The sequence below is a fragment of the Mytilus edulis genome, chromosome 2 (assembly GCF_963676685.1).
Source record: "Mytilus edulis chromosome 2, xbMytEdul2.2, whole genome shotgun sequence".
Lineage (NCBI taxonomy): Eukaryota > Metazoa > Mollusca > Bivalvia > Mytilida > Mytilidae > Mytilus > Mytilus edulis.
In genome coordinates this window covers 55943063-55957144 of record NC_092345.1, presented here as the reverse complement: position 1 = coordinate 55957144, position 14082 = coordinate 55943063, and the positions used below count along the sequence as shown (strand labels likewise).

The window sequence follows — 14082 nt, the reverse complement described above, 5'->3', positions numbered from 1 at the left end:
GACGGATGGTTTCCAGATAATAACTTCAGTATAAGTAAAAAGGAAGCCATTAAATTATAACATAATATTTATAAGCATAAAAGGAAGCTTGGGATTGTTTTGGGGCGGTTATATATATATAGTCCCTAAGGTTTATGAATAAGGGTTCCAAAGGTGCCCAAAACAAGCATTAATCTTGTGTCAGTACAAAAAGTTGTGTATAAGTATTTCAATTGTTTTGAAACTGTACCATAATATTTAATACCATAAGTAGAAGTTTGGGGTCTATTTTGTGGGTTATGGGGCAAACAGTCGAGGAATTGAGGGCCAAAAACAAACATTTTTGTAGATTCAAGGCAATAAATTGGAGTTATCTTTCTTTGTCCAGAATGGTTGTTGAATTAATATTACCTAAAACCATTGCTTTATGAAATCTTCTTTGAAAATTGGAGTTATCTGTCTCTGTCCAGAAAAGTAGTTGAATCGACTTAAAATAATGCTATGTATACAATATACAATGCAAAATTCACTTTACAACCAACTGATAAATTTAAGCAGTCTTTAATAGCCATTCAGTGATTACAAGCACTTTGATTATCATTCTAGGGTTATCCCCTTTCACAAATGGAAAAATTTCTCAAGTTTGTCTCAACTAAATTTAGTGAAATGTGTATACAAATGCTTATTACCGGTACCTCTAAACTTGGTTTAAGTTCAATTTTTAGCAGCTTCACTTTTACAGTTCTCGATTTATGTACCTTTATAACGTTATATGCTAGCGGAGGCATCATCACCATGACTGTATGACATTTACACTTTAATACTTTATGATGTATTAAAATGAGTAGTTGAATAATTACTGTTGCAAACTCCATTAAAAATTTGATTTGACATCATTTTTATACAACCGCAAAAATTGAAAACTTTTTGGTTGTACATTGGTATCACGTTGGCATCATCGTCTTCATCCAAAGACATTCGGTTTTCGCACTCTAACTTCAGTAAAAGTAAAATGGAAATATATGAAATTTAGACACAAGATTTATGACCATGAAAGGAAGGGTGGGATTGATTTGGGGTATTTTGGTCTCAACAGTTTAGGAATAAGGGGCCAAATTAGCATTGTTCTTGGTTTTTGCTCTATAACTTAAGTTGGTTAACAGAAATCTATGATATTTTAACATAAGGTCTATGGCCACATAAGGAGGGTTGGGATAGATTTTGGTAATTTAAGTTCCAACAGTGTAGGATTTAGGGGCCAAAAAACAGGCCCCAAATAAGCATTTTTCTTGGTTTTTGAACAATAACTTTAGTATAAGTTAATTGAAATCTATAAAGGTTTATGACCACAAAAGGTAGGTTTGGATTAATTTTGGTCCCAAGGAATAAGGGGCCAAAATTAAACTTTGTTTGATTTCATCGAAAAAATGAAATACGGTATTGTGCTTCTTTGATATGCCAAATCTAACCATGTCCAAATTCTTAATTTTAGGTCCTGTTTTCTAATTGGTCTACATTAAAGTCCAAAGGGTCCAAAATTAAAATAAGCTTGATTTTAATAAAAATTGAATTCTTGGGGTTCTTTGATATGGTGAGTCTTAACATGTACTTAGATTTTTGATTATGGGCCCAGTTTTCATGTTGGTCCAAATCGGGGTCAAAAATTATTATACTAACTGAGTATTGTGCAATAGCAAGAAATTTTCAATTGCGCAGTATTCTGCAATAGCAAGAAATCTTCAATTGCACAGTATTGTTCAATACCAAGAAATTTTCAATTGCACAGTATTGCACAATAGCAAGAAATCTCCAATTGCACAGTATTGTGCAATAGCAAGAAATTTTTAATTGCACAGTATTGCACAATAGCAAGAAATATTCAATTGCACAGGATTGTCCCTTTTTCAAATTGGTTTACATTAAGATCCAAAGGGTCAAAAATTGAACTTTGTTTCATTTCAACAAAAATTGAATTCTTAGGATTCAAACGCATTGATCTCAGGAATTTCTTCACTGTCGTTCCCTCAATAACTGCATTAAACAGTTTCTAATCATTATTCATTCGAAACCATTTTATTATACCAATGTCTCACACACAACATAATATAGTATACTGTTGTCTATTAGTCCATCATCCACACTTCAGACAATAACTAGAAAACACTTCCCCCTACTTTCAAGAAAATTTGTTGAAATGTTTATATCTATTGACATAAGCTCCACATCGATTTTATAAATTTTAGAATTTTCATTATCATGTTATGAAGAGAGATTTTATCCTTAAAAAAGAGAGAATTTTCCAATTTTGAACAATAACACAAAAATGCATCCATCATCTTTAATTAAACTTTGGTGAATTGTTTACACCATTGACCTAAGGTCCCTTTTGATTGTAATAAATTTCAGATTATACATTTCTGTGTTATGAATTTTTATATATGCTAAAAAAAAAGAAGGGATTTTATAATTTTTGGACACCTTTAAGTGCAGGAGTTTCTGGCTACATTGAAAACCCATTGGAGGCCTTCAGCTGTTGTCTACTCTATGGTTGGGTTGTTGTCACTTTGACACTTTCCTCATTTCCCATCTCAATTATTCACATAAACACTTCCACATCATTTTATAAAACTTGGGTGAATTGTCTATGTCTGTTGACTTCAGCTACATTCCAAAATTTAAAACAAGATTAACAACTACAGGTCCCCAAATAGCCTTCAACAATGACAAAAGCTCATACAGCACAGTCAGCTATAAAAGACCTTAAAATGACAAATATAAAACAACTGAAATGAGAAAACAAATAGACTAATAATTGTACAAAACAAAATAGTTCAACCTTTAAGCAAGCTTAAAAGGAATCAAGACATATCATGCGCTTACAGTGCAGCTATTTATTAACAAACTCCATATTCAAACACTCAAACAACTAATTCACAGAGAGGGGTGGAAGTTGAAGCCCCCCTTTTTTTTTATCAGTCAATGCATTTGAATGAAGACATGTACACATCAACTCAATTTGTTAATACACATTTCCAGTCTAGCTTTCAATACATTTGTAACGACCTTTAACCCCACTGACAATTTGCGTCTGTGTCCATACTTGTAACCTTATTAATATATATTTTTTTCATTGGAGATTTGCCTAGGAAATAATGATGCAGATATATTTACTGTTGACATTGCAGATACCTTGTTAAACATCCTGAAGGAACATAGAAGGACAGTGTGGCTGTGGCCATTATTTCACACATTATATTCATCCATTGACTGGGACAATTTACGTGAACGTTTGTCTGTAACGACCACTGTTCACGACGTACCTATGATAGACATTTAAACTGTGGGGTCACAAAAGGTTTCTTAACGCCTTTAATTATAAAATAATTCGAAAATTAATCAGGAATAACCTTTATGTTTTGATTTATATAATTGGTATAAATCAAAACATCGTGTTATTTCTGATTAATTTTTCGAATTACTTTATTAAGGTGTTGAGTACCTTTGGTGACCCCATAGTTGAAGTGTCTTTAAAAAGTACATAATGAGCAGTGGTCGTTACATACAAACGTTCACCTAAATTGTCCCAGTCAATGGATGAATTTAATGTGTCAATCAATGGCCACAGCCACACTGTTTTGAATTTCATTCTATTTACTGTTGACCTTGCAGATACCTTGTCAAACATCCTGAAGGAACTTACTTACTGGAAACCTCTTGAATAGAGACAATGTTGTCAGTGTTTAGACATAACTCAATTCAAACGGAATTAAAAAAGAGAAAACTAAAATGTAAGGCAAACAACATGCTTTCAACTTTTCGTTAAAATGCTGTTTTCATCTTGTCTCATCATATGGTGTGAACAATTTACAACATATATGGATAACCGGTTGCTAGTAGACATTTGCAGAAACTGTCATACACCTACGATTAGGATTACAATTACATATAGGTAGCATTTAAATCGTGGGCTTTCTCAAAGTGTAAAAATAAACCGTCGATCCAAAACAAAGTAACGATAGTGATGTTGAACAACGATTTTATTTTCCTAATATATTTGCAGCAATGTGTTAACATTAATTATTGTATACGGTGTTATCCAGGTTGAAAATGCTGAAAAAATATCGCAATTGTTGTTGCAGTAGCTAGATTGGGACAATTGCTGGAAAAAAATCAGCAATATTTTGTGTTAGGAAACGTGCAAATAACCATGGAGCGTGTAAGCATGTGTATGCATGCTAAGGCATACTTTCCCTCTTTTATTTTGTTTTAAAGAGAATGAGGAAATACAGCGGAAAGGTGTTTTCGAGCTATTTATTCTTTATGAAATTTCACAACTATTCCAGAAAAAAAACACCAAAAAAGCATTTATCAACCATCTTTTCTTTGTCGGAAATATATTTTAGACTGTTCTCCAGACTCAGTGGAAATGCAAGAATAGGTGTACTCAAATAGTTAAACCTTTGCTATCTATGTTTTCAACAGCAATAAACACAAAATAACAAACGGGTTCCAAGTTGTTTTTCCTTTTATGCAATTATTATAATAGAGATCTCTAAGTATGGACGTTTTTTTTCGCGGTGTCGATAATTATCCCCCATAACCATGGGTGGGACTGGTATGCTCGAAGCATGAGCTTTAACCCCTGTTCCGAGACTGGTACTATTTTCATGGAATTGTAATATAGAGTGCACTGACGACGCAGGGGTCGATCCAGCCTTTTTCAAAAGGGGATTCCAATCCAAGATAAAAGAGGGGGATCGATCATATGTCCCTATTCAGAAGCATTCATCGGCAAGAAAAGGGGTGTTCCAACCACCGGAACAGCCCGTGATCTCTCACTGCGACGTTCTTCATTTCAACTACAAATTTTATACGCAAATCTATTCAATTTATTGTTAGGGATAAAAAATGCAAAAGTGTAGCAGGCGAGAAAAAATTGCTAAAAAATGACAATCTATTTAAGTCGGCAAAGCAACAGTTGCGGATACAAAGTTGTAATCGTGCATAACAAAAACGACACCAACAACACTTTTTCAAATGAAACAGTTTGTAGAGTATCCTCTGAACAATATGGTTGCTGGTTTTCGTATACTAATCATTGCATTGAAAGTACCCTGTTTCACTGGGGAAAGTCTATAGCTCCTGCTAGAACTATATATATACCATACATCTATCTACACCTTCGATCCTTCGCACACATGAAATGTTAACGTGTTGCTTGCATCTTTTTTTTTTTTTTTTTTTTTTATAGAAGACACCATTTGCTATTTTGTATCTGTATTGTTGGTTTGTTTTTGTATTTTGAGATGACCTCTTGTTTTGTCACCTGTAATCGTAAGTCTAAAGTGTAATCCTAGGTATAGACCTAGTTTCCGTAAATGTCTAGTAAAGGTTCAAATGAAATCTGCTTATTGACCTTTCTAATATTTCTGTAAACGGAGAAGCGAAAACGTTTGTTTGTTTTATTAATACATCAGATGTATAGTTTCCTTGGGATGTTTTTTTAAAGGTTTTTGTTCATTGTTAAAGACCTGCCGTGACACATATTTGCTTACCTATATTTTATTTGGTGTCTGGTGAAAAATTATCTCATTCGCAGTCATCATGGCCAATGTCTGGTCTCAGTATATTTGGTACTTTCTGAAATCCCCTCCTCTTTATTTGGGTAAGTGTGGATTATTACTGTTCATTTTATGTGGAAAAAAATCGAAATTTTTTGTCAATTAGAAATCGAAAAATAATTTTTAATTTTATCTTATGCAGCATATCACTCGAAAGGAGGATACGTACCTATAACTGAAACTCGTGAATCGCCACTTCCTGATATTTACAGTAGAAGCGCAGACGAATTGGGTATGCAAACTGTTGATTTGAATGGAGAAGATATGCTTGGTTAGTTTATTGTCAATAACAAGGTACGATGGTTGACAATGCTTCGTTAATATTTCAGATATTTACGTTGATAATATCAACAAACAAAAAAATCCAAGAAAACGATATCACCAACAAACACTCTAACATAAAACAACGACAAAATAATGCATGACCAGGACGTATCTTCCATGTCTTTATAACAAAAGATACATTCCATAGTTGAATTGTTCATTCAAATCCTTTAATTGATAAAACAATATCATGTAGTACAGTAATTGGTATCATCGTATTATAATGTTTGACAATATTTGAAGGTTATACCTACATGCAGACCAACATTAAAGACGGAGAACGGTACGGTACAGCAAAGGCTTACCTCAGACCTGTTCTAAAAAGGACAAATTTACATATAAGTGTTCACAGTTATGTTACCAAGGTATGTTATGTAGACGAAACGCGCGTCTGACGTTCTAAATTATAATCCTGGTACCTTTGATAACTATTTACACCACTGGGTCGATGCCACTGGTGGTGGACGTTTCGTCCCCGAGGGTATCACCAGCCCAGGAGTCAACACTACGGTGTTGACATGAATATCAATAATGTGGTCATTTTTATAAATTTCCTGTTTACAAAACTTTTTTTCGAAAATTTTATTTTCATTTTTAAAGGTTTTGATTGAGCATAAGAAGGCAATTGGTGTGGAATTTTTCGAAAAACTAAGGATTTTCTTATCCCAGGCATAGATTACCTTAGCCGTATTTGGCACAACTTTTTGGAATTTTGGATCCTCAATGCTCTTCAACTTTGTACTTGTTTGACTTTATAAATATTTTGATATGAGCGTCACTATTGAGTCTTATGTAGACGAAACGCGCGTCTGGCGTACTTAATTATAATCCAGGTACCTTTAATAACTATTCTGTATATTGACTTACATTATCTTCACAGATAAAGTGTTGGAAAACAATACCAAACTTGAGATACTAGTAGTACAGGTGAAAATAACACACATCAGTTTATGTTCCCTTATTTTCGAATATAAGTTAACTGTATAGGTAATTATATGATGGTCTCTATCTTCCAGCTATATTTTCATTCAGTTATAGCTTTTATGCGCCTTTCTCTTTGTGTCAGCTTCTTCTAGTAAATATATTTTCTAAAAGAATTGTATGTCTGTTTGACACCAATCTTTATTTTTGATTGGAAATTTCTCATTATAAGAATTGTATTCACTTGTTAATTCGGTTCTTGCATTCGAAGCACGATATGCTTACCCATTCTATATCATCAGATGACACAATACTGTACATGCCGGTAATGGTTTTTGTTTTTATTGGTTTCTCTTGTTTCCTTCAAATTGTCGCAGTTGAGTATTATACACTGTATGAAAATATTCCAGTTCTTTGGATTGAATTTTGTCAATTGTCTGGTCGCTTTCTAAAAAGCAAAAATAACCAAGATACCGAACTCCAAAGAAAAGCACGAAATGAAAAATTCCCTTATTAAATGGCAAAATCTAAATCTCAAGCACATTAGACGAATGGGTAACAACTGTCATATTCCTGATTTGGAACAGGCATTTCCGTAATCTTCAAAATGGTGAAATCAACCTGGATTCATAGTAAAGTTACCATTTCAATTAAGACATATACAAATCTTAGAAACATTACCTAATTCTCAAATTCATTCAAACAATTCCAACCAGTTATTTTCATTTTTAAAGGTTTTAATTGAGCATAAGAAGGCAATTGGTGTGGAATTTATCAAGAATAATAGAAAGACGCAGGTATTTGCCAATAAAGAAGTAATTGTTTCTGCTGGGGCAGTTAATAGTCCGACATTATTGATGTTATCTGGAATTGGACCAAAGGGACATTTACAAGACCTCGGGGTATATCGATTTAAAGTATTCGTAACTATTAATAGAAATCACTTAATACATGTAATTAAACAGATCACCTTATTCACTTTGTACACATCAATCGAAAAACAAATATGAGTTGAATGTTTTAGGGGAAAATAATTTTGGAAACAAATAACTCATATGTGGAATTAATCGGGAGCATCTGCATATTATGATATTTTGTCCGGACTATGCATAACACATATACCACTGATCGCCGTGTATTTGTATGTTTATACAATATACTTTCGTATATATATATCGGTCATTTAACGTACTACTATACAACATATTGTAATGTTGGCATGCATGTGCAATGCATAATACTTCTGAAAATCATGTGTAGCTCACTAAGCTAAACGGGTTTCTGTGTTTTAATGTCATTGATATGCATCTATCTATTTCAAAGTCCAGTGTCGTTGTTATAATCCGGAGAAATGAATTTCTTAACAAATACGTATTTTTGTAAAATCGCCTACCAAACGCGAAAATGTCATCATAGCTCTATAAATAGTTTGATGTATACGAAATCGTCAATTGGCTACCTGTTAAAGACATTGCCTTGATTGACGATGCAACCATTTTCCCAGTGTAAAGTGGCAATTTTCATTAAAATTATGATGAATAGGCAGTAAATTATTTTATGCAAATAGACGACAAATAAGTCCAAAATTATCTATCAATATGACGTTGCCTTGCAGTCTGTCTCACTTGTTTTTATCATGATATGATCCTGGTATCTATGATGAGATTGTTTACAAAATATCTACAAAAAGGTCAAACGGTTGCAATTGAATATCGATACCTTAAATGAGTTAATGCCATGGTATGTCAATTTCAACATTTTATTTGCGTTTGTTCTATTTTGAGATCTATTTCAATAGTTCGAGAGATTCTTAACAGCAAAAGGTGTCAAACGTATGCGATTTACAAATAAGATTATCAATTGTGTATTCCCTCTTTAAGTTAGTCCCTTAATGACTATTGATTTGTTTATTTTAACTATTTTCAGCGATCATCTTCTAGAACTTGATTTATATATATATATGATTTATACCCATAACAATATCAAACCGACAACAAGACCAGACCTATGCGAACATTGATGATAGAAATCGTCAAATGACTCCCCATTTTGGTTACTAGTTCTGCCTTTTAATGACTTACCCATTTTTTTTAAAACACTTTTTTAATGGATCATCATCAAAACTTGTTTAATCCTTACTTTTGTCTTGAGGAATTGCCTGTACCAAGTTAGGAATAAGACAGTTATCCATTCGTTAATGTGTTTGAGCTTTTGAAATTGCCATTTGCTTAGGATTTTTCCGTCTCAAATTTTGTTCGGAGTTCTGTATTTTCGCTTGTTTGCTTTTTTTCAATTAAGTTTTATGTTAGAAAGATGTCTATTAATAAAAGCAACCGCTGTTCAAAAGTCGTAAATCGATTGACAAAAAACAAAACAGGATTACAAAGTGAAACCGAGCGAAACACATCAAATATAAAGGAAAACAACAGAACAACAGAAACACTAACATGCAACACAAACAAAAGCCGATATTACTTACATAGAAACGAACTATTTGATTACGACTGCCATATTCCTGGCTGGCAACGGGACACTTTACCAAATCAAGATGGGCTGAATCTGATTGTCTTGCTAGCCAAACCTTTCTATCATTGTTGCATACTGTCTTTATGATACATATGTTTAGAAAGTAAACAATTCAGATTCCTAAAGGTATCTATGTAGTATTAATTTGGAGTTCATGTTTCAAATTCTATCTCGCAATAGTTATATTATGTGTATGTTATATTATTAGATTGCGGTGCAGGCTGATTTACCCGTAGGAGAGAATTTAGAGGACCACATGATGTTTTTCATGAAGTATAAAATCAACCAATCATATTCTATGACTAAAGACTTGTCAAATACAATGTGGTACGAATTGACTGGAAAGGGTAAGATATATGGAAACATACAATGCATACATGAAAAAGATAAAAATGTTCCGAGACTTTTCTTATTGTTGTGACCCCATTTGTGCAAGAAAAACAGGGAGAGACTGGTAAATATGATAAAGAAACAATGGAAATCCAATAAAATACGAATAGAGTGAACTGGATGCCTCTACAGGGAAAGCAAATTCTGTTAAGCATATTCAAAGATGAAGATAAAGAAGGTTTTGGATATTTAAGTATGTAGGCCTCAATCATCACATAAGAGACATTGCTTGTCGAAAAAAACTGTCAACGCAATGGAATTAAAAGACAAAAAAAGGCAAGCAACAGTACCCAAAACCAATATAAAAAATAAAGACTTGGAAACACAAACCACACAAAAATCGACGGTGATCGCAAGTGCTACGGAAGGGTAAGCAGATCCTGCTCCAAATATGGCACCCGTTGTGTTGTTCATGCTAGTACAAACCCGGTGATTAGTTGTATTCAGTTGGCCGCATTCTGTGGAAAAAAAGTTGGATTGTGGTAACAACACTTCTGTATATTCCTCAACTATCAAAATCAACTCGTGATGGTGTCAGTTAAATTCACGAAGGATAGTTTTTAACTTCCTCACTAGATACTCCTTGTTTAATAGCTTACATATGAGCAGCAACCCTCTATCAAAGACATTATGATAGGAAAAGCAAACCCTGAAAAATCGAATCATCGTAGAGGTATGTAGGCACTCCATAGAAATGTAAAGTTCAAACAGCTTAAATTATTACTTTGTCGTTTTGCAACCGATCATCAACGGGAACCATATATGCATCTTGACTTGAAAGACTATTACTTTACATAAAATTGTGTGGTTGTGTTAACGTAACGGTTTTATCTCGCTGAGTAAAAGTTGACATTAGACGGCTCATTTATTTAAATCTATTCTGTATAAAGCTCTGAAGCGTGTTACACACTAATTTTATCACACCTTTCTAACATATGAAATACGGAATTTGACAGAGTATACAATCCAATATAGTCAAATAATGTATTCTAGGGAGGTATCTTGTTCATTTGTTACTAAATTTAGCTGTGGATATTAAGACGCATTCGATGATTGGATATCTGTGATTCAAACATCATGTGATCGTTGTGGTCTACATGTCTTTGGTTGTATGCATAACACAAGATGGCTTTGGTTTTAGTATTAATAGTTCTATAAGAGTTTCATGAGAGTTTATAAGGATCTCATAACGATGAGAGGCAAGTCTAGTACGGTTAAGTATATTGTATAAGATATTGAATCCTTAGCGCAATCAAATATAGCATGTAAAACAAAACGTCGTGATGCAGAATTTCTAGATATTACTACGATATGTTTATTGTATTGATAAGGATGGAATTCATACTGTGGAGACGAAGGCCACATATTTGGACAAATAAAGGACAGAAACAAAAATGAACCGGGATGGCCTGATTATCAGCTCCAATTTGCCAATGCTGCCCAAGATGAGGACTTCATTGAAGAAGGACTTGAGTTAAACTTGAAAAGAGAAGTATATGTTCTTCAACTGCCATAAAATATCTTATGTTATATATTCTATTAATATGATACTGAATAATATAATTTGCATTCATCATAAATTATAAGTAAACCATGAGGGGACAATTTGCTGAGTATGATTATATGAATTTGGTGTTTTTGTTCTTATAAAAGATATCAGCATCATCATTTGCCCACAGGACTAACAACACATTATTTACTATTCAAAAATGGTAGTTTAGGTCAATTTACGTAATTGTATGATTTGAAGTTTAACTCAATTCACAAAACAACAGCCAGAGACACACACTTACACACGTTATATTCGATAGTCCCTTTTTGTAGTGACTTTTCTATAATTTATTTAAAATCAACTATGCATTTTTGCTTTAAACCAAGTATTTTCGTAATCATACTCACCAAATGTCCCGGACTTTTGTCTGATCAATGAAATTAAATATTGGGTATCTCGTATTTTAAGACTCTGTTTTTCTCTACTGTTGTTGTAAATGTTATGGCCGTTTGAAAAGCAAAGTTCTATTGTATCTAATGTGTATTACTTTGATACAGTATCAAAACAATACAAAATATATTCAACTTATGTTTGTCGCTTTTAAAGTCTTATAAATTCCTTAAAAGATGTTCATCAATAATGTAAAATACAAAACATTGAAAACATCATGTGAACTTAATGAGAAGGGAAACCGGTTGCGCCAACAGGTAAAGTTTCTTCTGCTTTGCGTATATCACCAGCCTTGCGAATCCTCACTCAGTGATTAGATAAAAGTCTACAGATTAGACGATTATTCTGGTATCTAAGGAGCTAATACTATGAAAACATTTCGCTATGGTATGTTGAGACATAAACACGAAATCTGCAGAACACGATTAGAAAAACATTGTTTTGTTATGCCAATCTGAAACGCTTATTCTACTGTCTCTGACGCATCGATAGCGTGTTGTGGGGTTAGTGTTTTGCTTATTTCAGTAATTTTTCTTCATAACTTTTTAGCTGTTCTTATCGGTTGTTAATGTAATCCATATAGTTTGGACAGGCTATAATCCACATTATTATAAGAATATGTAAAATTTATTGGCAGAGGGTAAATATTTGCTGAGATATTGGAAGTTGGCAATTTGAAACTTCAAATACCTACATTCGTCAGTTAGATTCCAATTTGAAGTCGACCATATGAATTATATAGACTATGATATTTTGTAAAGGGTACGAGGAGAAGATCGATTTTTTTCATAATAATTGTATATCATTCATAATAGATATATCAAATTAGTTAATACTGCTAACAATCTTTTGATATACTTCATTATGTGTATATTTGTAAATACATTGGTTGCATTTTGTATAGAAAGCACAGAACATCGGCTTAAAACCTTCTAAGATTTGTCTTCAAATCATCACATCTCTGTATTTGTACTCCATAGATTTTTCTTAAAAAAAGATATGTTGTTGATACATAAATTTTAGTTTTAATTGTGCAAAGTAAAGATAGGGTCACCGACTGCGTTTCACGATATACATCTTTCAAAATCCATGAAGTAGAATTAGAGATTCGATGTATATGCCAAATATAATAAAACGTTTCGCCGATTTTATGTGCTATCTTTACAAATATTCACTCATATTGAAAATAACCAATTTGTAATATTTCAGATAATAAAAGAGATAAATGCATTATATTTTCGATTTTCGTTTGCAGTTTAACGAGTCAATTTTGTCCGTTTTTTTAAATTCTATTATATTGATTAAATACATTATACGTTGAATTCGACATCATGATACTTGTTTCTTTGCATTCTTTCCAATCTTTGAACTTGTTAATACTTATAAATAGAATCCAGGTTTTTACCAAAAATGTCCGGAAGATAATATTTTCGATTGGAATAATATTGATTTTGGTATATACACTATAAAATGTTTCAAATAATTAACAAATGTAATAATAAAAACAGATAACGTTATTGTTGAATTCCAGATGCCCGTGTGTTGTATATACTTCTGGAGCATATGAGATCACCCCCTGTTTTAATCAAATTTATTCGTTCATAGTGTGTATGTTGACGTGTTTTGATTGAGTTAAGCCTTCCAATTGATATTTTATCGTGTGTTTTTTCTATGTTGTGCTGTTATACTATTGTTTCAGAAAAAGAAAGAAGGTTTGGTACCATCAAAACGTTTAATTCCGCTTCAAATGTTTGTACCTGTCCTAAGTCATGAATCTGATGTACAGTAGTTGTCGTTTGTTTATGTGATTTACACGTGTTTCTCGTTTCTCGTTTTTTATATAGATTAGACCGTTGGTTTTCCCGTTTGAATGGTTTTACAGTAGTAATTTGGGGCTCTTTATAGCTTGTTGTTCGGTGTGAACCAAGGCTCCGTGTTGAAGGCCGTACATTGACCTATAATGATTTACTTTTATAATTTGTTATTTGGATGGAGAGTTGTCTCATTGGCACTCACACCACATCTTCCTATATCTATTCGTGTCTCTCTATGTTTATTTTCTATGTTGTATTTTATGAACTGTTGTTTGTCTGTTTGGTCCTCGAGGTTTGGTCTTTCTTTTTTAGCCGTGTTGTTTTTAGGTTATTTTTTACTTATGGGTTTCGATGTCCGTTTGGTATCTTTCGTCTCTCTCTTAAAGCTGACTTTTGCCCAATTTTTGTCAGAAGAAATGAGAATTTAAGCATGGATAATTAGATTATATTTAATATATGATCAAGTAGGGAATTATCAACTTTACATTCAGTAGAGACAACATGCACCTTGATACTAGTTTAGTGACATGTAGGTTATATAAACATCTAAAAATAGCTTACCTTG

At 32.9% G+C, this 14082-nt stretch overlaps 1 protein-coding gene across 7 annotated transcripts in view; it reads left to right on the top strand.

Annotated features, from left to right (window-relative positions):
* The window catches only part of LOC139512466 (glucose dehydrogenase [FAD, quinone]-like), a 51265-nt gene that overhangs the window by 23145 nt on the left and 14038 nt on the right, over window positions 1-14082 (top strand). For 2 of the 7 annotated variants that reach the window (XM_071300088.1, XM_071300087.1), the window contains 6 exons: window positions 3649-3767; window positions 5743-5871; window positions 6168-6289; window positions 7580-7747; window positions 9580-9718; window positions 11093-11253. In XM_071300088.1, the coding sequence (XP_071156189.1) occupies window positions 3707-3767; window positions 5743-5871; window positions 6168-6289; window positions 7580-7747; window positions 9580-9718; window positions 11093-11253 (780 nt within the window). In that variant the 5' untranslated portion in view covers window positions 3649-3706. Of the gene's footprint in view, window positions 1-3648; window positions 3768-5742; window positions 5895-6167; window positions 6290-7579; window positions 7763-9579; window positions 9719-11092; window positions 11254-14082 lie in introns of all 7 variants that reach the window. The other 5 variants (XM_071300089.1, XM_071300090.1, XM_071300086.1 and 2 more) reach the window with 4 other exon arrangements.